The following is a 27,829-nucleotide window of genomic DNA, read 5'->3' on the forward strand; positions in this document are numbered from 1 at the left end:
AGGGTTAGACAATGTCCTTGTCTGACCCAGTCGGCTGTAGACAACAGGAGAGAACCCATGATGTCAGATGAGCTTCTATCCTGTAGCTATTGATCCCTAGTACTAATTTCCTGCATGATGACAACATAAAGGCAGACAAAATGCCGCCTGCTACTTACTACTCAATGCACACAAGCTTCAGAGAGGTGGACATGGATCTGCCGGAGAAAGAAAACCGAGAGGACAAATTGCTCAGTATGCAAATCCTGGCAGTTGGAGTGTTCTATATTTAACCTCTTATTTCATACTTCTGCAAGAAAAGAAAAAGGCCCAGTATAATCCTTCTTCCATGGGTAGGAGCAGTGACTTGGGGCAGCATGACGCGTGCCTGTGTGCGTGTCTACGTGTGTGTCACAGCCACTCATACACAGGGGGTCTGTGGAGCGTAGCGGGTGGGCTGAGGGTGTTACATAAGTACTGAAGAGGCCCGACGGCGAAGCTGTGCGTCCTCTTCAAGCCGACCCGGGTGCTGGCGTCTCATTCTAGCACGGGCTATAATGGACCACTCACACTTCAAGAGTGAAGTGAGCGTGAGGACACGCCCACGTCAGCTGCCGACGTGATGGACGTCACACCGCCCCGACGTTGGTGATGGAAGCTAAGGAGGGTTGGAGGGTATTTTGCAGAAGATGATTGGAACATTTGTTCCATGTTGTGCATTGATTATGTTCAGCTCCTGAATCTCCGCACCGCGCCGCTCACGTATTGGACGCTTAGGAGGTTGTGAAACCAAACAATAATGGCTGTTGTTTATGAGTTGCATCATTAATGATTTTGTCAATTATATGTGTTAAGTACTTAATTGTATGCCAATGATTTGATATGTTTGAGGTACTTAACGGATGCTTGTGATGGCCCTGTCACCCGCTAGGGTTGTTGTCATAATGCTTTAATTATAATTAATGATTCGATCAAAGCACTACTTGATAGATCTGCTCCACCCACACTTGCAGCAATGCAAACTTGATGTTAACAAACTACAATTGTGTAACCTAAGATAACCTCATCGTATCCAATCACACACAGAGTCCAACCAAACAAAGGAAAACCACCCAACATACATTAGCCCCACTCTGTGCCATCTATACTTTTCTTATTATAATTGAAAATGCTCGGATACCCGGTTCTCCCCCGGTTCCCGCTAATGCCTCACGGCCACAGTCATTAGTTCTACCTCCCCCCCCCCCCACCCCGTCTGGGGGAGAACATTTGATTAGCCCTTCCCGCTTCAACTTAAGTTGGGCAGATGAAGTAATGATTCAGAGTTAAGGCGCCCCGACCGCATGAGGGGAACCATCAGAGGAGGTTGAGGACCGAACAGGGCGGACGGCTGATGGAGATGGAGTTACAGCCGCAGATGGAACACAGGGGATCCAGTCGCGCTGAAGGATGACAGGCCATGAAGGGTGGGATGAGCGAGCAGAAGAATAATAGATGGGCAGCTGCGAGTCAAAAGACACTCTATTGTCGGCATATGGACATTTTTCCTTTCCTCAATACTGGGTTTCTTCCCATGACTTATGCGGCCACTGATTTGTTATCGGTCCATTAATGAGAAATGAATTGCTTCAATTTGAGTCCTATGTTTTGTGTTTGCTGTGATGCTCTGCCCACCCAACTCACAATATAGAACTGAACCGATCTAAGCATCAGACATATAAGTGGGATTGTCTGCAGCATGACACTATAATAACTACTGGATTCCACTGCATGGATTTTTCAGTAATATGCATATGAGGCAAATCAGAGAGGGATACGGGAGAGATGATAAATGAACAATACCATTTTTTAATAAATATATTCTTTGCTCCCTTTTCCAAATCTTGTCTTTCTTTCTCTTTTCTTTGGAACACTTTGTTATTGATCCCTTCTTGGGCAACGAGTGGCCTCTCCCATGGGACTCTAGACTGTAATCCTGGTGGTCCTGGGTGGTGCCGGGTGGTCCTGGTTCTAAGCTGAGTTGTAATCTGGCTCCCGCAGCAGACTCAGCAGCTTCTCCATCTTGGCCTCCTCCACTTCTGGACCCTTGGGCACCTCTTGACCCTTCTTCTCCTGCAGACACACACACACACACACACACACACACACACACACACACACACACACACACACACACACACACACACACACACACACACACACACACACACACACACAGACAGACAGACACCAAAACACACACACACACACACACACACACACACACACACACACACACACACACACACACACACACACACACACACACACACACACACACACACACACACACACACAAAAAGACATGTTGAAAACATCGTTATCCTTGGATCATAGTGACGGAAAAAGCAAGATTGTGTGAAGAATGGAGTGTGTTGGTTTTCTCACCAAAGTAGGTCACGTTGTTGAAGGAAGACGTTTTTTTTACCAATTAAAATAATATTAAGATATTAAACAATATGGGCTTTAATAATCTGTGAGTTAAACACGGAACAGTTACACTTTAAAATAGTTGAATAATTAGTAGTATAATTAGTAGTACTTACAATGCAGTCTTTTTTACTTCATCGTTGTCCTGAATGAAGGATAAGTAGAAGAAGTACTTTTCGCTCATTCAGGAAAACTATGAAGCAAAAAGTATTGCATTTGTCTACACCAACACAAATTAAAGCAATAGAGACTGGAAAGCCTTTCTGTGAGTTATGATTCAGCTGTTCACTTGCTTTTTTCGACTGACCTTCGACCCTGGTTGCCCACAGTGACTACGCTACCCACCGTATTAACCACCACCATCATCAGTGGCAACGGAACACATGTTGATGACTCATCAACAACACGACAAAAGCTAAACGTGTCATTTTTTTCGTCATCGCCTCGCTTCGAATTTTATACAAGCCACTCGTGTTAGTCACAACGTGGCTGCGGACTCTCCACCCTGAATCAAACTTTAAATATCATGATAGTCTGGGAAGTTTGGAAACTGCCTTGACATCTTCCATGTTGAGAATGTGTGTTGACTCATTCAGTGCTTATGTTATTTAATGAAATGGCCATACATGGTCTATTCGCAGTCTGTTGGAGCAATTTTGTTTTTTTACTTTTCTTGAGAAAAGTGATTTAGCAATAAAAAGCCCACGTAATAGTAATCCCACATAAACCATGACCAACTACTGTTTCCACAGAAAAATGTCTCTTTCCAAGGTGTCATTGTCCCAAATACACAGATTGGCATTGTTTCCTTCGCGTTTAAAACATGTCTTCCTGTGTCTGAATTGCACATTATTGCCTGTGTATTCACCATAAGCATCCTTAACGCTGTCCCTGTAAGAGGACAGTATAAATCACAGTGTTACCTTGGGTTTCTTGCGGAGGTTTGGCGAGAGCTTGAAGCAGGTGACGTAGCCCCGGTCGTCTCCCACTACGATGATTGGATGGATGGGGTTGAACTCGATGTGTGTGAGCTTGGTCTTCTTCTTGGCCACCACGGGCTGCTGGCAGATGGCTTCGTACTTGTTAATGCTCAGGTCGAAGACATGAACCTGAACCAAACAAGAACCCGCCCGCCATTAAAGATGGATAACAGGAGTGTGTTCGCTGGATGCAATGTTGGCAGGTTTGAGTCAACAGGTTTCTAATAATAATGTCTGCATTTAGGATTGATGTCACACTTCCTAAAATAAAGGAAACCAATTAACAATAAAAGTAAAAAAAAATACCATTGAACACCTGCAGAAAGACTATAAATGATTTAGAGCATTTAAGACTTTTAAAGTGAAACCACTTTTTAATAGTGCTAGCTACCCCATGTTATCTTTCATTGCCTCACCTACCCTCTGTGACTGCTAGAGTATCCTGTCTCTCTTTTGGTTTTACCCTCTGTGAGTGAGATATCTCTCTGTCTCTCCCTCCCTCTGTGCAAGATGAGACTGTCTTGTCTCTCTCTCTGTCTCCCTCCCTCTGTGACAGAGAGACTGTCCTGTCTCTCTCTCTCTGTCTCCCTCTCTGTCTCCCTCCCTCTTTGACAGAGACTGTCCTGTCTCTCTCTCTGTCTCCCTCCCTCTGTGACAGAGACTGTCCTGTCTCTCTCTCTCTGTCTCCCTCTCTGTCTCCCTCCCTCTTTGACAGAGACTGTCCTGTCTCTCTCTCTGTCTCCCTCCCTCTGTGACAGAGACTGTCCTGTCCCTCTCTCTGTCTCCCTCCCTCTGTGACAGAGAGACTGTCCTGTCTCTCTCTCTGTCTCCCTCCCTCTGTGACAGAGAGAGAGACTGTCCTGTCTCTCTCTCTCTGTCTCCCTCCCTCTGTGACAGAGAGACTGTCCTGTCTCTCTCTCTGTCTCCCTCCCTCTGTGACAGAGACTGTCCTGTCTCTCTCTCTGTCTCTCTCTCCCACTGTGAAAGAGAGAGTATCCTGTTCAGCATTAAAGAGAGAGGCAGAGAAGAAAAGAGCACTGGCCTCGGCAGGGATGCGATGCTGACCATCTGGTGCAGAACGCGTGGTTCCACAGTGTGTGCGCGTATGTGTGTGCGTACGTGTCTCTGAATGCGTGTGCGTGTGTGATTTGGCAGTGCAAACAGGGAAGCTTCGCTGTTTCTTCCAGAAGGAACTGGATAAGAGGCATTCTGCTTTCAGTCTACGTATATTCAAGCAATCTGTCTTCAACAAACAAAACCCATATTTAGGTTCTACTTTGACTATCACGTAGGAAGCTGAGCAAAGTGCTCATTCACTTCATCATCAGAGTTCCTGCTAAGTTGTAAACATCGTGGACCAGTCTGCGTATGTTTGGGTATTTGTGTGTGTTAATGTGTTAATGGTACTCTATAGGCAGTACAGTGAGGTCACTGCAGTACTACATTCATTGATGATGGTCATTTAACTATCAGAGATGTGTCAAGGGACAGGGGGTCACTGAGGGTAGTGTGTGTGCATACACTGCTCTGATCCCCTTTTTCAGTTTCATCCCCAGAACATCAGCCATCCAAGTTGAAGCTATCACCCAATCCTCATCTCGATGTGCATGGGCAATTTGACAAACTATTTCAATCATCTCTCATCACACAAAGACACACACTCACTCTCTCACGCAGTGGTGTGTGTGTGTGTGTGTGTGTGTGTGTGTGTGTGTGTGTGTGTGTGTGTGTGTGTGTGTGTGTGTGTGTGTGTGTGTGTGTGTGTGTGTGTGTGTGTGTGTGTGTGTGTGTGTGTGTGCGTGCGTGCGTGCGTGCGTGCGTGCGTGCGTGCGTGCGTGCGTGTGTGTGTGTGTGAAACCACGCAGTGAGGCAGCTGTGCAGACTGGGGCCAATAAAGATCATGAGGAACCTGATGCATGCTGAGTCACCATCATCACCACCAACACAGTGCTGAACCCCACACAGCTACAACAGCAACTTCACTGCAAAAAATGCAGTATTAGGGGGTTCGTCATTGTAGCGTTATGTGTCATATGCCTCTTCATATTTGCATATGCAATAAGGTATGTTAATATTTGCCCTTTTTTCGTGACTGGCTGCACACCTTCAATAATTGAGTGCATACTTAGAATGAGCGTTTACAATGCTTCCACTAGAATTCATGCACAAAGAGGTTGGGGCTAGGGAGAAAGCCTTGTAAGCATTTGTGGTTTTAGTTGAAGGATTTTTATCTCAACCCCTGAGACGTCTTTCAGGAGAAAAGAGACTTGGTGGTTTCATCTCTGAAGACTGTTTGTAATCCGGCTTCAGAAACATCGGAAGACATGAAGATAGGGAGGGAGGGGGGATAGAGATGGATAGAAACAGCGATAGATGGAGGGAGATGGGGAGAGAGAGAGAGAGAGAGAGAGAGAGAGAGAGAGAGAGAGACAGAGAGAGAGAGAGAGAGAGAGAGAGAGAGAGAGAGAGAGAGAGAGAGAGAGAGAAGGGGAGTGGAACAAGCAGTAAGGAATGAACAAGTACCCACACGGATCTCTCAAATCACTGCCATAGGCTTCATTTCCTTCCTGTCATTTTCAATTGGCACACAGGCCAAGGCGAAAAGTCCCTGGACTTTGATGGCGACTGACCGGCGGTGATTACGTCCGTAAAACAGATGGGGACAGCTGGCAGTCGTTCTGACAGAAATACACAAGGACAAACAAGCCAGCGCCCCCTCCAGCACACACACCACTCTTGTTTGGAATCAACATTGTCAGACATGGCTTGCTTACAAAGTGCACCGCTTCCTGAACCCACTCATCTAACCCAAGGCTGTTCTGAAAGATTCGTATTGTACAGCTGAGACAGGTTTACCACGGCTGAGTCAAGCATACTCCTCCATGGGTCTGATGAAAGGAGTCCTGCTCCTTCTGCTACCGCAGTGCTTCCGTCAAAAACGATTCGTTATAGCACAACGAGTTACTTACTAGCACAATGACTTCTAGCACTTCCGCTTCTACTACAGCTGTAACTACTGCCTCAGATACTAGTCTATTTTTAGATACTGGCACAGACTGGGTGGTTTGTAGGTCAAGGTGAAGTTGAGGCATTAGCTGAGTTCTAAAGTTAGAATGAATAATTATTAATATCTTAAGTCTGATGGCAGACGAGTTTAAATGTTGGAGAAGGGGGCGGTTCATTGTTTCCCTTAAAATTTGTTTCGTCCAATCATTTGGTTGGAGGCGGATATCTGTTAGCGCGTAATTGGCTAAAAGCGCAAAACACGGCATGCACTAGTAAACCCTTGCCAGTTGGAAGACAATCTATAACATTTCTATACGACACCACTGTTCAGTTCACCATTGTACCATCTCTGTCTAGACTGGCCACTCTAGAAATACTCTAGAGTGGTATCGCCGTAATGATAAAGGAAACAAATCGTAACTTTCAGGTTTTGGTTTCCGTCCCAGGCTCTTTGTGGTCTCCTCCCAGAAGATCTGATAGAAAATAGTAAGGCCGCTGGATGCCAGATCAGGGAGATATTATAAATGATTGGTGAAGTATGGGAAATATATTGGAGGATGGTTGGAGCTTGAGACTTTTGCAGTAGAAAGGTTTGGGTCAGGGATGTTGAGAATCGATTTCCTTATGGATGGATCTTACCTTGCCATCAGTGGTCACAGCTGCAAAGACCGTTGAGGAGTAAGGAGACCAGGCAACATCTCCAACTGCTGAGTTGAGGTCAAAGGTGAACATGGGAGTCCTGGAGATTAAAAACACACAAGGAGCACATCGTTAGCCTCATAGCATAATTGCCGAAGTCATATTTTAAATCTCATCTTGTATTTAGCAAAAAAAAATCCTAAATCAAATAACTGTCTTAAACAGATAGTGATTATTGAATGTAAAAAGCACCCTGATTAGCTGATGATATAGCCAATGTGGCGAAGTGTATCAGCAGCATCAAGAGAGAAGAGTTAGGTTAGATATCACAATTGGCCAAAATATGACTAAGGCAATTGTGCTATGAGGCGTAAGGACATGGAAGTCTCCTTAAAGCATCAGAACCAAAGCTGAATGAACTGAAGATAAAACGTTCCTGTTCACTGTTTCCCCATGTATCCATATCTCTACACACTGCCATAAACTGCTTGTCTATTGTTCGAAAAGACACAAGAGAAAAACTAACATTGCGTATCAGCCTTTCAGCCTTTCCAATATGGTGCTTTGCAAAGCCCTTCAGTGAGGGAAAATCCGCACCACCAATGGCGAAAGCACTCAGATCAACTTTCCAAGAGATGATCATTTTCTGCTTGGGCGCGCATGCATCTTTTGAAAGCCCATATAAGAGAGAGTGACATATGTGAGAGTAGCTGTATCCAGCTTGCCAGTCTGTTTGGCTGTAAATGGAAGAAATGAAAATCAATCTGCTCAGTCCAGCGAGACTTTAAAACGTGTGGGCGAACATCCCCTGAATCACTGCCTTTTCTGTACTCCACTAAGGGGATTTTCACTCTCTCTTCATTTTGTTCTTTGCCTCCCTTAATCTTTCCTGTATGTGTGGCACACCTTTTGCCTTGGGAATGTGGTCCATCCCCACCATACAAGCTGCGCTATTCAGCCACAGACATCAGAGCCGCCGTGTGGCCAGGCAGACAATACGCAAGCAAGGAAATCTGCACGCTGCAAACTGGTCCTTTGTGCTCGGACCGCCCTGCGATACAAGCCCTGCGAGGAAGATGAATGAGCGGATTTCCTTAAGCGCCTTTGAACCCTGTACTTACAGAGGTTCTTAAAATACTATTCACAGTCGGTGTGTGTGTCTTTGTGCCTTACAGTGAGGTAGAGAAAGGGAACGATAGGGAGAGATATACAAAAAACAAAACAAAAAAAAACTAGAATTCATTACCTCGGGGAAGGATTTAAATCCAAGAATGGAGAAAGTTAGAAATGTCGCCTGTTTATAGAGCTGGCTATCATTATAAAATGTATTATGTTGTTTCTTAATCAATTCCGCCTACCAGTTAAAAGAAATGCAGACTGTTTGGGGATGTTGGGTTTTACTTACAATTTAAAGTGAATTAGTTGGTTAACAAGGTTAAGTTGACATTATACAGTGTGATAGAAGTGCACTGGGAGCCTGACATATACAACAAATTATACATTTGGAAAAACATTTTCTGTGCCTGTACGTCTCCACCCTTGATTGGCTGTTCATCCAATCGGATCAAAGTTATGGAATGTGGAAGTGGATTAGCGTAAACCAAACAATGATGGCATGCATGGGGGTCAACCATGCGATATGATATGATGATCAGACTATAACAGTCCTTCAGTAAATATGCTTTCTGACGAGGGAACAGCACTGGAACAACTTCTCTACAGAACTGGTTATGGGAAGACTATTGACAAATGGTTTAATATTTCATCCTTGTCTGGCCGTGAGGCATGTGCTGTCAAGCGCTGTGAGTGGCCTAAAAGGCTCAATGAAAGCAGTGCACTCCATTAAGCATTTCATACTATTTTACACTCTGATCCATTCAACATCCAACTTTTAGAAAGAAGTGGTGTGCAGGGAATAGCGATTCAATAAATTATATTTACCGACACTATAAATAGAAGCGATCCAACAGTACACATGGCAAGAAATGGCAGCATTTCTTTAGTATCCTGCATATTTTACATAGCTGAGGCACCTCCAAAAACTCTGATGAAAATATATTATGGAGTTATGGTGTTCATGCCTGTGATCCAACTTTTGCACTTCCAAATAGTCTATTATCCAATAGTGGTCCTCACCTGATGGTATGGTCCCAGATCTTGACGGTCCAGTCGGAGCTGCAGGACAAGAACACCTTGGGGTGGAACTGGTTCCACTTGACGGCGTCCACCGCCATGTTGTGGGCCTGGTAGGTCTCCAGGAACTGGCTGGAGTAGGCCTTGGAGCACTGGAGGACACAGAGGTCAGAGCAGCTCAACTAGCAGAAACATCAACTTCATAGGAATAGGAACACAGGGTGTTTGTGTGGGTATGCATGTGTATGCCTGGGTTTGCGTGCGTCTTTGTGTGTGTATGTTGAAAGGGTACTAAAGGTACTGCTCACAAGCTCTTGAATCAAAAGTACTGTATCTGAAAAAAGTGGTTTTGGATATAAGCTGTCTGCCCAATGACCAAATAGTCTAAGCCAGAACACTCATTCATGTGGAAGGGAGAGCTTCCTGTTCACTGCCAGGAAAATGTGTGACCGTGTTGACAAATCTATAAAAAAATATGGTCCCAGATCTAGAAAAGATTTATGTTAAATTATAAAAAATAAATAATACATCACAAGCAGGAAAGAACCAAAGACGAACAACCAGCCTCAGTATAAGCCCTCAGTAGGACATACTGATTTTGCTTCGCCGTTGTCGTGATCTGCCTGTGTTTGGTGCGGAGGCCACGGTGCGACAGGGACAGCAGGTGTTCATTACCGGAGACCCAGACAACAAATCCAGATTTGGCTGGCATTTTTTGAGATTTCTAGTCCGGCCACGGCAGCGGTGGCGGCGCGGCGGTGACGGCTACAGATTTAGATTGAGGAGATAAATCTGCTGAGCTGTCCACAAGCAAATAGCTTTTCAGCCTGCGGGGACAGGTGTTGCTCTCCCAAGCCGCTGACGGACCGGGGATATTAGCCCTGGGGCACTTTGACACTTTCCTTGCGGCGTCTCCTAGCCACCACCAGCTGCTATGGTCCCCAAAGATAACGCCACAAAGCAGCTGGGCGGCCTGACGTACGCACAGAGGCATTGATCTCTCACTGTGTGTATGTCTCTCTCGGTCTGTGTGTGTGTGTGTGTGTGTGTGTGTGTGTGTGTGTGTGTGTGTGTGTGTGTGTGTGTGTGTGTGTGTGTGTGTGTGTGTGTGTGTGTGTCTATGTTTGTATACCTCGACAATTAAGACATGGCTTCCCTTATCTCTTGTAGATGATGTCCAATCATTTAGATATGGCCCTGGGCCATCCAAAGAGCTCTTATCCAGTTAGGTTGAGGTGAGTAATAAACTTATTTTCATGGCTAAAAGCACACAAGGATAAATGTACACCTGCCCCCAGGCAATGGCAGATACATTTTAACATTTGGCCGGTAAAAAGGTCAGGGTTACATATTCATGGTGCATGCTCGTGTACTGGAATATATACAATATATCTTTTTTTATTCTATTATGTAGCTATTTTATGTATAATAACGTTAAGCCCATACCAATAAGGCACTGGCGACTTTCTAAAGTGACTTTAACGATCCACAGTAAAATATGAATTTGTCTCTATTGAGAATATAAAGAGCAGAGTGTGATCGAAGAGAGAGAGAGAGAGAGTGGGATCGAATAGAGTGAGAAAGTGAGAGAGAGAGAGAGAGAGAGAGAGAGAGAGAGAGAGAGAGAGAGAGAGAGAGAGAGAGAGAGAGAGAGAGACACACACACACACACACAATCACAAAACACACACACTCATATGGGTGGCATTGTGTGCCCCCCTGTGTGCAAGCCCAGCAAAGCTTCTTCTGCACTTCACTGCACACAAAATGAGCTTCCATTTTTCAAAAGCACACTGCGGGAAGACAGCAGAAAGTTTTTGCGATGATCCCGATCTCCTTTAGGGGTAGTGCGCGAGGGACAACTTAATTTGAGGCTAACCCTCTGATGGCTGAGGCAGCAACATTGTGAAAAATAGTTTAGACAAACTGTGGACTCGACAAAACCTAATGCCATTACTATGGTGCTTCAGCATACTTTGAGACTAGGAGCTATGGAATATGAGAAATAAACAAGGATAGCTACCTCATCCTAAAAGGCCATGGCAGAATAGCAAGAAGGGATTTAAGATAGTTGGCAGTATTGTGCTTTTGGTGCCCTTGCCTAGCATCACAGCACATTGTTACTAATCCTCTCCTAGGGATGAGAGAAGCCTGGCGGCCACTCACCTTGTGGATTTTCCCTTCCTCAGTACCGACCAAGAAAAGAAAGTCAATCTTCGGATGGAAGTCAAAGGAGGTACCGCACGCTGTGAAACACATGTTAAACACATTGTTGACTTACATACAGATTGGAATTGATTGCCAGTAGGGCAATATCTGTCTTGTACAGAGTGTGGTGTGAAGCTGGCACATGTTGGTTCCACTAACACCCAAGGCGATACTCAGCTGTTGTTTGCCACATGGGTGGGTAACATATGGCACACAGCATAATGTCTAATCAATAACAGTAAGCCACATGCCACTCAAATGTGGATATTGTTTTTGGGACCATTGATTTTTGTATTCTTATGAGGTTTCCTTTCTTAACCACATCATTATGCGTGAGGAAAAGAATGTAAAACGAAAATGTGTGCTTACCAGCACTGAGGTAGATTACCTTCCTCTAACGGGACCGCCCGGAGCGGTTTATTCCACTTATACCACTGTTACCAAAAACAATATCTATTAGGCGCCTTCATCTATAATGTTATTGGTTTTTTATCGCCCTAATCAGCTGAAATTAAAATATACCTCCGCGGGGGAGTCATCATGTTTTTTTCATTTTGCGACATCTGGTCGATAGTTGTATTTCACAGTTTATTTATTTATTTGTATATGTATAAAGTCGTTTTATGAAAAGCTTCGGAAAAGAAAGAAGCTTAGGAAAAGCTTCTTTAGCCAATATAGTTATAAAAATAATAAAGGTCAAAGAAAAGAGGATACCCCTCTGTTGTTGGAACATTTCTAGCAGTATATTAAATACTTGAGTTCCCATTCCGTACCTATTTTCTACCAGCAAAGCTCTAGCATATAGAGTGCTTACACAACAGATTAGTGCCACTATCTGATGGAGCATCGGGCATGCTTACGCCACTAGCCTCTCCACCTCTGGCTGCTATCTAATTGCCATTGATGGATCGTGTTCCAGATATTAATGTGGTTTCAGTGTTGGCCTGGGATGCCTCCTTTACTTGGAATAATAACAATAATAGGAGACTCTTTCCTGGAATAAACTGAGTTGTATTAGTTTTCACTTCGTTCCCACTTCGTCCCATTTAAGACCTTTAACCATAGTAATCCATAAGTTGTAATGCGGGCCAAAACTAGGAAGCACTAAAGAAGTCTGCGCCGTTGGAGTCAATATGGAGGGCGTCCGAGGTGTGAATTTACCCACGCTCGGCTGCTCCACCACTTCAAGGCACTCGGGAAGGGCCCCCTCCAAGGAGAGCTTAATGACGTCGCTGAACACCAGCTCGTTCTGCAGGCACATGGACACATCTCAACCCGTGCTCAAACACACACACACACACACACGCCGGTAAGCAACACACCTTCTTGATGATCACTGATCAGAAGGTGCGACAGATGAAGTCGCATGAGACAAGTCAAAGCAGATGGACGTGTGCGCCTGGTTAACCTTGATCAGGGTCCAGGACACCACTCGTCCATCGGATGAAATGGAGTAGAAGTTGTGGTTGTTGTCCATGTCGTCGTTCTGCCAGCGTACCTGTTGGGAAACAACAACAGACAACAAACTATTTAAATCATGAAAGATGATCGCTTGGTGATCTGTCAATGAATATCTGATAGCTGTGAGTATTTTTTTCTAATTCTTTCTCTCTTTATATGTCAACTTTTATTCAATGTTGGCCATCGTCCTTTAAGTAGGTGCCAATGCTTTGTCTGTCTAATCATGCAGCACATCTGGTAAATCATTGACAATTTTTCGCATTTTGAATCGGTACAGCATAAAACCAAAATGTAACAGAAGAAAGCCCTTCAGTAAAATTAGGGACGTTTATAGATGATAGATGACATGTTCATAGATGGCTGTCAACAAGCAAAAAAAAACAACGCTTCAGATGTCTATATTTTATAAGGATGTTTACGCTGGCAGTTTTCAACAGCATACTGCATAAGATTGACTATGAATGAATCATTCCGGGCGGTGGGTGGTATGTAAATTGTGTGAGAAATGACAGTGATGTCAGCAAGCTTAAACAACACCATCAATCTCCTGCAATCTGGTTAACACACACACAAACAGACAGACAGAACCACACATACACGTGCCTACACACAAAAACACAGACACACACAGACACACACACACACACACACACACACACACACACACACACACACACACACACACACACACACACACACACACACACACACACACACGACATGCTCACACACACACCCACACATACACACACTATACAGAGGATCCTCCCTTCTCCTCACCTGCCAGACAGGGTCAATCATGCTCACACAAATATACACACACAGACACAGACACAGACACACACACACACACACACACACACACACACACACACACACACACACACACACACAGACACAGACACACACACACACACACACACACACACACACACACACACACACACACACACACACACACACATGACATGCTCACACACACACCCACACATACACACACTATACAGAGGATCCTCCCTTCTCCTCACCTGCCAGACAGGGTCAGTGTGTTTTCCCGCCTTGGCGGTGCTCTTGAACGCGGGCTGGGCTGCTCCTCCCTCCTCCGCCTTCAGGTCGAAGACGGCGACGCAGCCGTCGTAGAAGCCCACCGCCACCAGGTGAGACAGGCGGTCGTGGATGTGGAGGCACATGATGCCGCTGCTGGTGGGATAGACGAACTCGGGGCAGGTAGAGTTCTTCAGGGTGTAGAGCAGGAGCATGCCGTGCCCCTGCTTACTGAAGTCGTCTGGTGGGAGGGAGGATAGAGGAGAGAGGAAAGAGGAGAGAGGACAGAGGAGAGAGGAGAGAGGAGAGAGGAGAGGGGAGAGGGGAGAGGGGAGAGGGGACAGGGGAGAGAGGAGAGGAAAGAGGAGAGGAGAGAGGAGAGGGGAGAGAAGAGTGGAGAGGGTACAGAGGACAGAGGAGAGAGGAGAGGGGAGAGGAGAGAGGAGAGAGGACAGGGGCGAGAGGAGAGGAGAGAGGAGAGAGAAGAGAGGAGAGAGGAGAGAGGGGAGAGGAGAGAGGAGAGAGGAGAGGGGAGAAGGGAGAGAGGAGAGAGAAGAGCGGACACAGGCAAGAGGAAAGAGGAGTGAGGACAGAGGAGAGGAGAGAGGAGTGAGGAGAGAGAAGAGAGGAGGGAGAAGAAGTGTGACCAGGAAAATATAATATAATATACAGAGACAGGTGAGCAGATGATGATGATCATGATGATTATTATTATTATTAGTAGTAGTAGTAGTATTATAATTATGGTATTCCATGTGGGTCAAAACTGTGTTGCAGTTGCAAAGAATTAGAAACATTTGCCCCCAGAAACAAGATGTCTGACCCTGAATGTAACTCACATGATCCCATTCCTACTGCAAACAGGTCCTGGTAACTCTTGTTCCTATTGACCACAAGCCTCCCATTAATGACTGTGAATCAATTATCTGACTTGTTCAACTAGGTGCAGTTGTATAAATCATGAGAACTGACCAGCAGAGGGCAGTAACAGAGAGCCTTTTTGCTTTGTCATACTGGAACTTCCACAGAGGAAGAAGGGTTCCCTCCTGCTCTCTGAATTCATCAGAGGCATCCTCAAAATACTTGAAGTCTGAAACGGATAAGAAGGACAAAGATGAATTGAAAACAAATGAAAGAAAGACATGAGACAAAAAAAATTATAGAAAATATATGCATTCTGCTTGATGAATGACAGCAAAAGGATACCTTTTGCTAGGGCTGGGCGATTAATCGAATTTCGATCTCGATTTGGATTTTAGCGTCAAACGATCACAAAACTAATATAATCAAGTTTTTGATATCTTTATGTGTACATATATTTTATTAAATGTTTTTATAGAAACTGCAGAACAGCTGGATACATATCTGTTTTTCAAAGTCAAATATAATCGTTTGAATAATCGTGATTCGAAATTGACCAAAATAATCGTGATTATGATTTTTCCCATAATCGAGCAGTCCTACCTTGTGCAATGTCATCAAAAGTGTTTTGGTTGACCATCCGTTCAAAGATCTTGACCACTTTTACCACCTTCGTGACATCATCACTCTATGGAGAGTATGTTTTTTTAATAAAGGTTAAAAGAAAAATCTATTTTACATTATAAAATGCACAATATCAAACAAAAAATCCCTTTCCACAACAGTATGTTCTGCATTCCGAAGAAAATCCAGGTGGACCCACCATGAGACACAGCAGATGATTTACCTGAGTCTCAGTGACCATCTTATTCTTCTTCAGTTTGTCCTCCTCTTTTTTAGCTGAAAAGGTTTTCTGTTTGTCCTTGTTTTTCTCTTGCTTCTCCAACTCTTCCAGGTATGCATCGTATATCACCCACTACACACAGGTTAAAAGACACCCTTTAATGCCTCGTAATTAACTCATACAACCTTGTCCATAGAGGTACGGAATTTGGAAGAAAAACAGGCAAACTACTTCACATGAGTGGACGTTATGTTTTATAACCGTTACCTGATTGGCCGTAGCGGAGAAGTTACATCGCGGAGGTGGTTCCGTCTGGCAACTTCTTTCCTATTGGTGATTGATAAAAAGATTGGTGAATAGAACATCGGGTCATTTAAATGTTTATAGAGGAATATTAAAGCTTTGCATAATCCTATACATGTGACGACTTGTGATCACTTTAAGGAGCAAGACAGCCTACTAGGGACAGGAAAGTACTGTATGTGGTAATAGGGCGTGGGTTTGACTCCGAGCCTAAGGGTCTGGGGTCAAACCCCAATGCCCAACCGTTCACCTGAAGAGGCTGCTTTACGCGAACAGCTTATCATGACATGTATCTCAAATGAAGAGATTGTTTATCTATGACACAATTCTCATTTATAAATACATGCTGTCATGTAAGCTTTCTGTTGTGAGTGTGCCACTATTGGGGTTACACCGTTTCTTACCCTCAGAGGGTTGTTCAGGGTCTGGGACGCCCGCTCGCTGAAGTTGAACTGGTTAGTGACCTTCTGCTCCTTCTTGCCTATCTGGGCTTCTACGCTGTCAGGCCTCTCCTCCTCTCCCAACACCTCTGCTTCTTCTGCGTCCTCCGCAGCCGCGGCGTCTACCTGGGTTAACACACATGGAAGATCTCAGACAGTGGCACACAGACCGTTCCTTATCTTCCTTCCATTAAATGGTTAAATAATTATCTTTGAATCAAAGTGTCGATGTTTGATGCCGTCGGTTTGGAAACCCCAGTTAATATTCTGCTTGCATTGTATTCTAATTTGAATATACCCTCAAATTGTGGGTAACATTTAGGTGAGTTAATAAAGTTGGGGTTCAAAACTCACAATTTCCGAAGTCTCCTCGATTACGGGATTCTCTGGGATCTCCTCGTCCGGCTCTGCTTCAGCCTCGGCTGCAGGTTTCTCTGGAAACAATTTAAATGTCCTTTGTTTGAAAGTATTGAAGCAGTTTCGTTTATTTATTTGTATGATTGGTATGTTTTAGGACTGGATGTGTCTTTGCAAAAGGACAATAGTGTCACTCTGTGGCTAGAATCTTGTATTACACCAGAAAACCAAACAGTATTTGGTAAGCGCTGGTTTTAGTAAATGTTGGCAGAGCAGAAACTCCAACTGAATGCAACATGTTACAAAAATTAAATATAAATAAAATATGATTTTCAATTATAAATACATAAAAATTTAACAATTAAGATTTTCCTATTCCGTTTGTATAATTGTGTAGATAGCCTACTCAGTAAGCATAGGCGGACAGCAATGGCTCCTAGAGTATAAAACATGAATGAAACCAATCCCAGTGTTTACCGTCTGTCTGGTCCTGTCTGGCCCTCTGTCGTCGGGCCTCTTCAGAGTCAACATGTATTAGGTTGCCCTCCAGGACGAAGTGAACTGCCATCTGATCCACACTACTGATGGGCTTGTACGAGCGCTCCTACATTAACAAAACAAGCCACAAATGTAGGAATAGAGAACTAATAGAGATTCGTGGTCAAAAAAAAAAATATTATTAATTATAATTATTATAATGTTGAATTTCTTTAAGGTATAGTCAGAGTTACAGGATATATCAACAGTCATTTTTTATAAAAGCAAATGCTAGCCTTATATGAATTGTTTTCAAAGCCAAGGTGGAAAGAATTGTGTTCCTTACTGAGACAGTAAGGAAGAGTAAGAGGAATCAACGTGTAACTTAGCTTAAGCACTACTGTTGTAATACATATCTAATTTCATATCTTGCCTCATTATAAATGTTGAAGCCTATATGAAGCCTCAGAGGTCGTTACCTTGAAGCTGTATCGCGCGATGTTCTGAGGTGCATGAGGGTTATTTGCAGTCAAGATCTTAGTGAATTCCTCTTTCAGCTCCTATTCCAGCCATGTTGGAAAAACGTAGGACATTAAGAATGAAGAATAAGACAAAGTGAAAAGGATTGGGAAATAATTTAAAAGAAGTAGCCACAACACTTTCAGCACTTGTTTATAGAATGACTAACCGATTAACAAGTAACAATGTACATTTTAGTGTGAACAAGTGTCCTTGTAAATAAATATTGAATACAATTAAATTAATAAATGTTCAGTTGCAATCAATCCACCGGAAAAATATAACAAATATTTTAAAATAAATAAATTATACTTTGAATAAATTAAGAGGGTTGTTTGTTCATTTTTATGAAAAATCAGTCAACATCCCCTGGGAAACTTGTCCTCACCTCCTCAGTGAGCTCCAGCTGGTCTGGGGGCTTAATCAAAGCTTTTCCTTGGGCCCACTCGTCCCATCCATCCCCCTGATCCACCCCTTCCTCTTCATCCTGTCAAATGAAGAAGAGTTTCACCGATGAGTGTGGGAACATAGGTTTTCTCTGTAAGTCGGTGTCCTTGACCTTGCAGACATTTAGCAGTCTAGAAGTAGAGCTCGAAATATGATGGCTCAGTTACTTTGTTGTGACTCACCTTTTTCTTGCTGGCAGGTTTAGCAACCTTTAGGCCTGCACCTGGGGGCTTTTGCAATTGGACAAAATGATGTTACACGAATAGGGAATAGAACAATGTTTGTTTAAATATATATATATATCCATCATTTTTTTTCCACATCTTTTATTCAGTCCACAACGGTTAGCAACGTTTTTTATTTATTTATTGACCGTAACTTACCTTCTTGGACTTCACAGTTGTTGGCACGGGCATGGCGTTGAATTATAAAGAAACAATTATGCTTCGGCCTATCAATACTGCATACAAATACTGGGAAGAAAAAGTTTCGAGGGGATTCACTTCGAAAGTATCGGCGAGCTCTTCTCCAGCAGAGTGTGTACAACCGTAACCATGTCGACCAGCTTCATGGCGCGCTCCTCTGACCACGGGACGCCTGGAACGGGATCCTCTAAATTAGCGTTACTGGCGATAGAGAGGGCGGGATTTTCAGGTCCATAGGCTTAGGGCAGGGGTTCAGGACGAGATGCAAGAGAGGAAGAGTTCTGATCGAGGGATCCTCCTTTTCGTGCCATGTTTCGTATATTGCTCTATCAATTGCTCTTCAGAGCTCCATATTTATTTTACCTTGTCGTTGTTATTCTTGTCGCGTCCCCATCTTTCTCGCTCCGGGGCTGTTAACTGGCGTAAACAATTCATAGGAAGTTAAGTACCGGAAATTGCATTGTGATATACGGGAATAACGCTACAACACAGGATCCTCTCTCAGCCTAACTAAAACATGACGCAGTACCACTATGCAGTGGCACCTGAATTTAGTATTTCTTCCATACTGTAGTACTTCTAAATTTATGGATGAATGAATAAGTAATTTTTTTTCGTGTCGTTTTCATAGACCACTATTTAATACATGGCAATTATTCCCTAAAAACACGTAGTACAACAATTCCCGTGAATGTACACACAATAATTACAGACTCAAAGGAAATTTGTTATTCCACACTCAAGCCAAACGCATTTGCCTGAATTTATTAACATAATCATGCCCTTTGTTGTCCTCCCTCCGCTCCACCGCTGCTATTTCTCTAGAATATGATATCCTCTGTGATTGGACACATCTATATTCCTATAACCCGGAAGTTGGGCGGTGCTGCTGTTGAGCTGTCGAGTCACCTCTGCCAGATTGGAGGAAAACAAACTGCCTGGTATAATGCAAAATAACGGGAGATCCTGCATATCAAATCAAAACCAGGGCGTGTAGAAACCTTGTTTATAAAACCGGTCTAACTTTATCAGCAGTCCTTCGCGAAAATGATGGAAGAAATTGACCGGTTCCAAGTGCCTCCTGTCAACGGAGAGACGCAGCCTCTGGTGAGCAGACTAGACGTTTCCATCACATTATTTTCTCAGATTCTGTACGTGCAAAGTGTATCGTTAATGGGTTGTCTTGTGTACTCCTGGTGCTTTATAGGATATATGAGAGAACGTCGAAAGCATTATGCCCGTACTATACAATTAAATCAGCAATGTTAAACGGCTACGGGCTGATATATGTTGCTATAATAATGATGACGTTTGACTAAATGATTCACCTGCTCAAAGAAGTACGAGGAGTATAGCTGTACTATCAGATCTTCTATTTGTCCATCTGCAATTCTAGCGGCTTTTTCTCTAGTTGGTTTCTGTCCCAGCCGAGACTGCGGACTATTGCCTTCGCGGTTGACCAGAGCATAGGCCTAGTACTATTTGAGCATGGTCATGTTAAATACGCTACATTTATTTTCACCGAAACTTAAGATGTACGATACAAAATTGTCAATACATCCTTTGGTATTTAACCTCATCATCTAAGTGACTACGGGTCAGTTGTATGTATAGGCCTATCCGGCCAGGCCCAGTTATCCAGCCTTCGTCTCAAACAGCTGTCCCTCTCACAATGTTGGCCCAGTCGGAGGTGCTCATTGCTTATCATCATGTCCATGCCTGTTTAGTACACGCTAGAGAGGCTTGTTGAGGCAGGTGAAAGCAGGAAAAAACTTTCCTTTTATTATGCTGGAGCATCTGCTAATCTGATTAGTTTCCTCCACTGGGTTCTCTAATGTGATCTTTGGTAGAGATGAGTCAATCCTGAATTATTGAGGTTGACACTCAAAACATTGATTAACAGTATTGGTAGAATCCAACCATTACAAATCCTCTTTCCATATTATGATGTTAGCGTTCTTGAAATGTGGAACGCTTTTGTGTTTTCTTTCACTTCCAATTAAATATTATCACTCTGACTCTAGATTGGCCAGGTGTAATCTGACAAGCCCTCTGTACTGACATAAATCTGTCTGCAATTCTATTTGACTGAGGAAGTGGGCATGCATCAACGGTGGATAATCCTATTTAATGTCAAGGAAACAGATAATGGAACAAGTTTATGTTTGCATGTTAGTTCATGGAGATGTGTCATATTATGATGGCCTTACTGTATAATTTGGACCCCTTTCCCTATTGTGCATTAAATCAAAGTCATATACACAAGCACGGTGATGTACATGCAATGATAAAGGGCATGTCAAGCACGCTTTCAAGCATGTCCTGAGAAACAAGACACACTTATCTCTTTTTGCTAGTGCCTGAGTGTTCACGTGTCTGTCTCCACGCATTCATTCACGCATGTATGAGTATAGTGTTATTGGAACACGACCCAGTCGAGTGTAATATCCTTGTGAGGTCACCTTAAACTGATTGGCATTTACTGAGTTTGTGTGACATTGTTATAGCCTTTATATCGTAGCTCCCGTGCCATTGTCATTCCTATTCACAACACTTTGTTTTCTTATGGTCCCCTGATGATCACCTAATACTAATCTCCATTGGCCAAAAGGAAGCAGTGATGTGTAATCCAACCAATCGGCTGCTGTCCACCACTGCGTCAGCAGCATAGTGCCTCTTCATCATCGTAGGCCGTAAAACAGCCCACCACACCGGCTGATAAAAATGGACTTAGAAGGAGAGGCCACTTCCTCATTCATTGTGTTCGTGTAGTACACACACACACACACACACACACACACACACACACACACACACACACACACACACACACACACACACACACACACACACACACACACACACACACACACACACACACACACCTGTGTTATTACTATTTATTTCAATATGGCCAAGTGCTTAAGACTGAATATGTGCATGAATGTTTCTGAAGGTCAGAGCTGATTGTACACGCGCAATCAGTGTTTTTTGTATTAGATACTTAGCATCACCAGGCGCTCACCCAAGTATCCGGATCAAGGCCTCATGTGTGTACTTTTTAAACCAAAGGGTCAACATGTGTATATTATATATTGATCAACAACTTGGTACATTATTATTGTTATCAGGTTTAGCAAAACCAGCTGCAGCAGCGGATGAGTTATTGAAGACTGGGCAGTTCTCAAGGCCAGCTAAAATGCGTGCCCATCTTCCCATAACATTTCTTTATGTTTAAATTTGAAATATATATTGAGTAATATATTACTTAAATTTGAGCACAGGGCACCCTGTTTTCATGGGTCCCAATAGCCTATCACTTACCCACCAACAGTTCCAGGAATAGACTCTATTTCTTTTGATATTTCCCGTTAATGGAAGCCGGCGGATCCCTCGTTGATGACCTCATTGATGCTAAATCCCCTTTTCATCATTCACTGCGGACCCTGATAAAAGCCTCCAATGGGGGTTGTTTTCCAAACAGACCAAACCTCCATCCTCCTACAGTGAAAGCTGATGTGAAAACCCGGCAGGAAGGAGAGCGATTGCGCAGCAGCGTATCATAATGATCCAGGGGACGTGGCTGCTATCTGTCACCAGTGCCATGAAAGGCTTCATGTCTGCAGGGGAGACTCCTTCAACGAGGACCCCTGACTCCCGCACCATGCCTTCTCCAGCGCCTTCATTTGAGACCGATAGGGCTGCATTCTGTTTCCTCTGCAGCTCACATTTGTTTTTTCAGCCAGCGGATGGCCCGTGACCACCAGATGATTCTATTATTCACCTGATATGGCCACCCCGCGGATTACAGTAAACAACTTTACGGCTCGTTGAGTAGCAGCGGCTCCTATAGGGAAACAGGATCTTCAGTCAGCGCTGAAATATGGATTGAAATGATTGGCGGCTGATAACTCTGATTGTTACGTGATCATTATGTTCAATCTTCTCTCTTGGTGTCGGTCGTGATGCCACAGGCATGATGATAACACCTTTTTGCAGGAGGCGACCGTTGAAATGAATGTGTGAGAGGAAATTTGATTGAAAAATTCTCGTCCTATAGTCATTGCTTGATACGTTAATTTTAGTTAGGCCCCATGTGATTGGATTACTTATTTGGTATATCACATCATTCTGTCTGATGTTTGGAGCGAAACTGAATTAGGCCCATATTTCCCTATAGTTAATCCTTCTAACATTTAGCTTCTACAGATTAATGAGATTGCCATGAAAAAATAATCTGTTGATAACAAACAATGCATCTCTGTAGCTATCAGTCTAATTTGTGCAGTCTGGATGTTTTCTGTATAAATGAATGGCTCATGTTTGAGCTGGGACATCATGCCCGTGTCATGGAGTGTCTTTGTTGCTCCTTCTCTTTTGTGAGGCGGCGCCTGGCAGCCTTTTCCCCATGTGTCCCTGTGGAGTCCTCCCCGTATGCAACAAGAGCGGGCCTGTGGGCTAAACATAATGCCGGCCTCTGTTGGTGGAGCTAGCCAAGGCCCAGGCCAGTGAAGCCCCAGCCCCGGCTCTCTGTACGTCAGGAAACCTCCCCTCCAACAGTTACAGAACTCCCCTCTGTTCTCCCACGACCTCGCCTCTCTGTGTTGTCCCCGACGGTGAGAGGCTAGAGAACCCCCTCTGTAGGCTCTCTGGATCTGCCTACCCCTGGCATCCACGGTAGCACATTGGCTAGCTACAACCCCTTCTGGGGAGTGGGCTGTAGCAGGCCTCGGTAAATGCTGCCGAGGGATGCTCTATTCTGGGTTGAATATGGTTCAACCGTGCTTAGAGCACAGGTTGGAAAGGCCATTGCCATTATTACAACTAAGGAAGTAAATTAAAATTTATCCAATGAAATGTAATATCATCAATGAATTTATTATATCTACAAGTTATACTGTCGTATGGCTTGCGTTAAACAAAATCCTATTTTGTTAAAGCTGTTGAGAATTCCTGTAACAATATTATTTCTTTCAGGACCCTGCAGCATCTTCCACCTCCGAGGCCGACTCTGATACCAGGGAGGGAGAGACGGTGGCCATGAACTACAAGCCTTCGCCCCTGCAAGTTCAAATAGGTACTACAGCAACCACAAGGCAATCAAGGCATCAATAAATCATACCATCATGTCATAGCAAGGTTAGGGTCGGAGTTGGTCCCTTTTCAGAAAGTCACAGTCGGTAATGTGGTTTTAAAATCATATGTTGTACATTGTATTCCATCAAGTCATTTATTAAGAATAAGTGTTATGGTAAATGCCTTATATTTAATGCTGAATACATTACGTCACATCTGCTTTCTGGAAATCAGTAGGTCCATTTGACTATAAAAAGCAACAAACGCATATAACTAAAACAGATGTATTCAATTAATTTCGACCCGTGTGCTTGTGAAGTCTGCCATCTTGAGTGGCTTGATCAATAATGAGTTGTTTAGCTCAGTTTTAGCCAGTGCTCACTCTCTGCTAGCCTGCTAGATTAAAACACCCAGAGTGGCCAGGTTGGAGTTAAGTTATTGTTTAATAGACAGACTCAAAAGTTTTCCTCACCTCTCTTTAGTCCCCTTTATATCTTGGCCTGGACAGGATTAAGTCATGTCAGCAATAAGTGGCATTAATGTAAAGGATGGTGGCCTGCCACATTGGGTAGACATTACAGTAGAGAATACTGGGGTAAACTGATTTGCATTGATGGTCTTACAACATGGCTTTCATGCAGCGCAACACATACAGAATATATCGAGTTTTCAGGATACTGGGCAGGATAGTGTCATTGTAAGGATGTCTTGTTTTACAGCTGTAATGTACTGGGTGTGATCCCGTTGGACGCAGCCTACTAGTAGGCATCCTTGAGCAAGCTGCCTAACCTTACCTGATCTTTAATGACTAGCAACCCGCTCCAGCTAAAAGCATCTGCAAAATAAATAGAAAGCGAGACTAACTATTGTGAGACAAAAATAAGGAACGGGTAGAGTAGTGCTGGTGCTCTTAGCGTGCACTCACACTAGGCCATCTGGCCGTGGCCGTTGGCCGTTTTCACACTTAGATGACCATTTCAAACCGTGCTCAACTGGCCCCATTGTTCTCTGGCCTGCACTCACACTAGGCCACCTGGCCGTGGCCGTTGGCCGTCGCAATTGTGGCCTGGCCACGGTAGACTCTTGTACATACGTCATCACGTCGTAACACGTCATCACCAAGCGTCCGCTGCATGGACCATAATAAAGTCATTGATTCGCGGATTCTCCCAAATACATCGGAATTCTTGTGGGTCTTCTCCAACTGTGCCTGAATAGCATTGTCTGCCCAAATGGCTAACAGACACTCGACTTCTATTTGGGACCAACGTGAACCAACAGTTTAACCGCTTGACACCATGTTTACCGTTTAATGGGAAAGAAGGCCCGTCGCCTTTATTATGCACATGGTCGTCGCATGGACTATACGTCATCCAGCTCAGGTTGCGTAGCCGTGCGTTTGCGCGTGTCTGCTCATTAGCATCTTTACCGTGGAGGCCCGTACCGTAGCAGCACACCTCTCCCAAGTGGCCAAGTTGGCCTGGCCTGGCCACACTGGCCACACTCACACTGGCAGATTTGAGCACGGTTAGGTGTGAAAACGGCCACGGCCAGATGGCCTAGTGTGAGTGCACCCTTAGACGTCACGTGATATTAACCGGTGATGTCATATCCTGTGGTTGCTCAGAGAAACAGAGGGATCTGGCCAGGAAGGGATCCGTGAAGAATGGCACGGTGGGAAGTCCTGTGAACCAGCAGCCCAAGAAGAACGCCAGGACAAGGTAATAACCAAGCCTACTGTATAAACCACCTCAAGGCTAATGTACAGCAACTCCAGATAAAGTTTGAGGAAATTCAAATGCATAAGTGGTAGGACATCAGAGGCCCTCATTATTTTCTGCTAACGCACCTCGGAAGCTGTCTCCTTCCTGATGTAATAACCCCAAACACGCACCACGATTCTTCATAAGGCTCAGGATTTGTGAGAGTAAACAATAATCGCGATTCTATTGTGGGAGTCGGCTGTACTGTTGGCCTGCAGTCTCTCCTGGATTAGTGGGGATGCGAAGGGCGGCCGCAACCATTGGTCTCATAGAAAGGAAATGAGCTGCTCCCACAGCCCAGGGTTCAGCAGACTAATGCCAATTTCCTGTGTGAGTCACAGAAAAGTGTTTCCCTTTAGATAGTTATGGAGCCGGTCTGTGTTTATTTGCTTGACATTTAATTTCATCCACCATTGTGAAATGATTCCTCTAAATCAATGTGCATTCTGGCTGTCATTGTTCTCTTTTGGGTTTTCTTTTCTCTCCCTCGCCTTAGACTGGTGGTTCCAAACAAAGGCTACTCGTCCTTAGACCAGAGTCCAGACGAGAAACCCCTGGTGGCCCTGGACACTGACAGGTAAGTGCTTGTCCTGTTTGTCCTCCTCACAGAGTATGACTGTACTAAATATGGTCACTATCATGCCATAGCAGATTCTGATGTTTTAAAAAGGGAACATCAAGTCAAGCATATCCGTTGAAGCTCTGTAGTGTAACTTCAAACATAACGTCTTTTAACATGGCTAAGGGGCAGTGTTTGTGTGGAACAGGACAGGTACTCCTCTAGAAATGACAAGTCCTCTGATTAACACGGGAGATGATTGGATTTGGGACAGCTAATCATCTCTGAGACCTTTTTCCCCATGGGTTTGGTCCTGACCCACCGTGACTGTGCTTCTGGCACGTCTTAGCCCCGGAGTATCGCACTGATCAGGGCACCTCGCTGCCTCGCTCGTCTGGAATAAGCCCCTTGCTGAACCAGCAGGAGATTACATCACTTTGTATTGCATCACACACTGGCATGCGTGGTGATTCACGGTGGCACAATGGCGTTTTTTATACTCACTCGATTCAATTACGCTGTTCATACTGGCACATGATCAGTCGGGGTAGGTGATCCGGATTGACGCCATGCAATTTAGCGAGCCGTGTTTGCTTGGTGTTGTTGGTGTATTATGCAGGCGGTTGAGCTACAAATGGCTGTTGTGTTTAGTTTATGCGCGTGTCTTATTCAATCTCCTTGAATACTACCAGTCTCCTCTGTCAAAAATGCTGTTTAATGAAGCCATAAATGAATCATTGAAAAATTATTCATTCAAAATGCTTCGCTGATTAAATATTTAACAGGAAGCTATCAAAATAATGAATTTGGGGAATTCTATGTATTCATAATGTTGATATATAATTAACAACGCTATTCGTTCCTACTTCCTCAGTGACGACGACTTTGACATGTCCAGATACTCGTCATCGGGATACTCCTCAGCCGAGGTGAGATGTCTGAGGGACCAGGTATCTATAAACACACTATAGTCTATAATACCACCACCCTGCCCAACCACACCACCACCATCACCTCCATCACCTCGTCCCATACCCACGCCAGGTAACCCCCTCCTGGCCACGGTCAGGCCCGACACGCCCCTAAGCGGTCCATGTATGGAGCTAGTCCTGTGGTAGGCCTGCCAGCGTACCACCTTTTGCTTGCTTCCCTTTATTTGGTGTTCATTGTAGATCGTACGCATTGTTCTCCATTAAGCATCCTTTTTGTTGTAATGCATGCTTTTCTAAATTGTTTTTTTTTAAAGGGCAACTAAAGGGTAAGTGACAGTCGTAACTTTTATTTAGACTAAAACCGACTTCTTGTGTTCCATGAGAGAGAGTGTGAGGGGTCAAACGTTGTCAAAACAAATGTCATACTCGCTTAAGCTACGCTGCGCCGCTAATTGAAAACTTCCGCTCTGGGAAAGGGTTTTTACTTCCCCCGTTTATCAACATTATCGATTTAAGACAAGTGATGGGTGATGCCCAAACCGTCCATTTTCATTTTGAAGCGATTTCGGGGTGAACTTACCCTTTAACACAAACATGATTAAGAAACTGTCGAGCCCACTGAATAAAAGTGCAGCGCGAGCACGCGACGCAAACCTTCCCCTGACATTCTTTGTTTTGTCTTTGTTTGTGTTTGTTTGTTTGGTCCGGTGTTGCTGCGCGTGCAGCAGATCAACCAGGACCTGAACATCCAGCTGCTGAAGGACGGCTACCGGCTGGACGAGATCCCCGACGACGAGGACCTGGACCTCATCCCTCCCAAGGCCGTGAACCCCACCTGCTACTGCTGCCAGTCGGCCCCGTCCACGGCCTGTCAGATCCAGTAGCAAGCGCCACCCCCCCAGAACCC

At 44.2% G+C, this 27,829-nt stretch overlaps 2 protein-coding genes across 6 annotated transcripts; one reads left to right on the forward strand and one right to left on the reverse strand.

Moving 5' to 3' along the window:
* Positions 1-1,709: 1,709 nt before the first annotated feature.
* On the reverse strand, positions 1,710-19,038 carry dnai1.2 (dynein, axonemal, intermediate chain 1, paralog 2). 3 transcript variants are annotated; one of them, XM_056605550.1, is made up of 21 exons: positions 18,956-19,038; positions 18,551-18,764; positions 18,350-18,397; positions 18,109-18,207; positions 17,681-17,761; positions 17,202-17,328; positions 16,722-16,801; positions 16,332-16,493; positions 15,892-15,951; positions 15,628-15,756; positions 15,384-15,468; positions 14,892-15,009; positions 14,759-14,802; positions 13,904-14,160; positions 12,823-12,912; positions 12,576-12,663; positions 11,373-11,452; positions 9,210-9,358; positions 7,074-7,173; positions 3,372-3,557; positions 1,710-2,091 (listed from the first exon to the last, which is right to left on the reverse strand). In XM_056605550.1, exons 2-21 carry the CDS (start codon positions 18,581-18,583, stop codon positions 1,990-1,992), a joined length of 2,118 nt encoding a protein of 705 aa, XP_056461525.1. In that variant the 5' UTR covers positions 18,584-18,764; positions 18,956-19,038; the 3' UTR covers positions 1,710-1,989. The 3 variants fall into 3 exon arrangements, with proteins under 3 accessions (XP_056461525.1, XP_056461524.1, XP_056461527.1); XM_056605549.1 differs by having other exon boundaries at positions 18,551-18,985; XM_056605552.1 differs by lacking the exon at positions 1,710-2,091 and having other exon boundaries at positions 3,468-3,557; positions 12,580-12,663; positions 18,551-18,985.
* Positions 19,039-19,479: 441 nt separating this feature from the next.
* On the forward strand, positions 19,480-27,827 carry fam219aa (family with sequence similarity 219 member Aa). Of its 3 annotated transcripts, none has more exons than XM_056606764.1 (6): positions 19,480-19,699; positions 23,570-23,669; positions 25,296-25,389; positions 25,928-26,008; positions 26,865-26,940; positions 27,648-27,827. In XM_056606764.1, the coding sequence occupies exons 1-6, from the start codon at positions 19,640-19,642 to the stop codon at positions 27,804-27,806; spliced, it is 570 nt and encodes a 189-aa protein (XP_056462739.1). In that variant the 5' UTR covers positions 19,480-19,639; the 3' UTR covers positions 27,807-27,827. The 3 variants fall into 3 exon arrangements, with proteins under 3 accessions (XP_056462739.1, XP_056462740.1, XP_056462742.1); XM_056606765.1 differs by having other exon boundaries at positions 26,865-26,919; XM_056606767.1 differs by having other exon boundaries at positions 26,865-26,919; positions 27,651-27,827.
* The last annotated feature ends 2 nt before the right edge of the window (positions 27,828-27,829 follow it).

The sequence above is a fragment of the Gadus chalcogrammus genome, chromosome 13, assembly GCF_026213295.1.
Source record: "Gadus chalcogrammus isolate NIFS_2021 chromosome 13, NIFS_Gcha_1.0, whole genome shotgun sequence".
NCBI classification, from domain to species: Eukaryota; Metazoa; Chordata; class Actinopteri; order Gadiformes; family Gadidae; genus Gadus; species Gadus chalcogrammus.

Coding starts and splice junctions, on each gene's coding strand:
- dnai1.2 (XM_056605550.1), bottom strand. CDS start 18,583: ATGCCCGTGCCAACAACTGTGAAGTCCAAGAAG. Junction 15,469..15,627: donor AGATGGTCACTGAGACTCAG/GTAAATCATCTG, acceptor TACTCTCCATAG/AGTGATGATGTCACGAAGGT. Junction 15,010..15,383: donor TTTTGATGACATTGCACAAG/GTAGGACTGCTC, acceptor TATCCGTTTCAG/ACTTCAAGTATTTTGAGGAT.
- fam219aa (XM_056606764.1), top strand. CDS start 19,640: ATGATGGAAGAAATTGACCGGTTCCAAGTGCCTCCTGTCAACGGAGAG. Junction 19,700..23,569: donor ACGGAGAGACGCAGCCTCTG/GTGAGCAGACTA, acceptor TATTTCTTTCAG/GACCCTGCAGCATCTTCCAC. Junction 26,009..26,864: donor GTGGCCCTGGACACTGACAG/GTAAGTGCTTGT, acceptor CTACTTCCTCAG/TGACGACGACTTTGACATGT.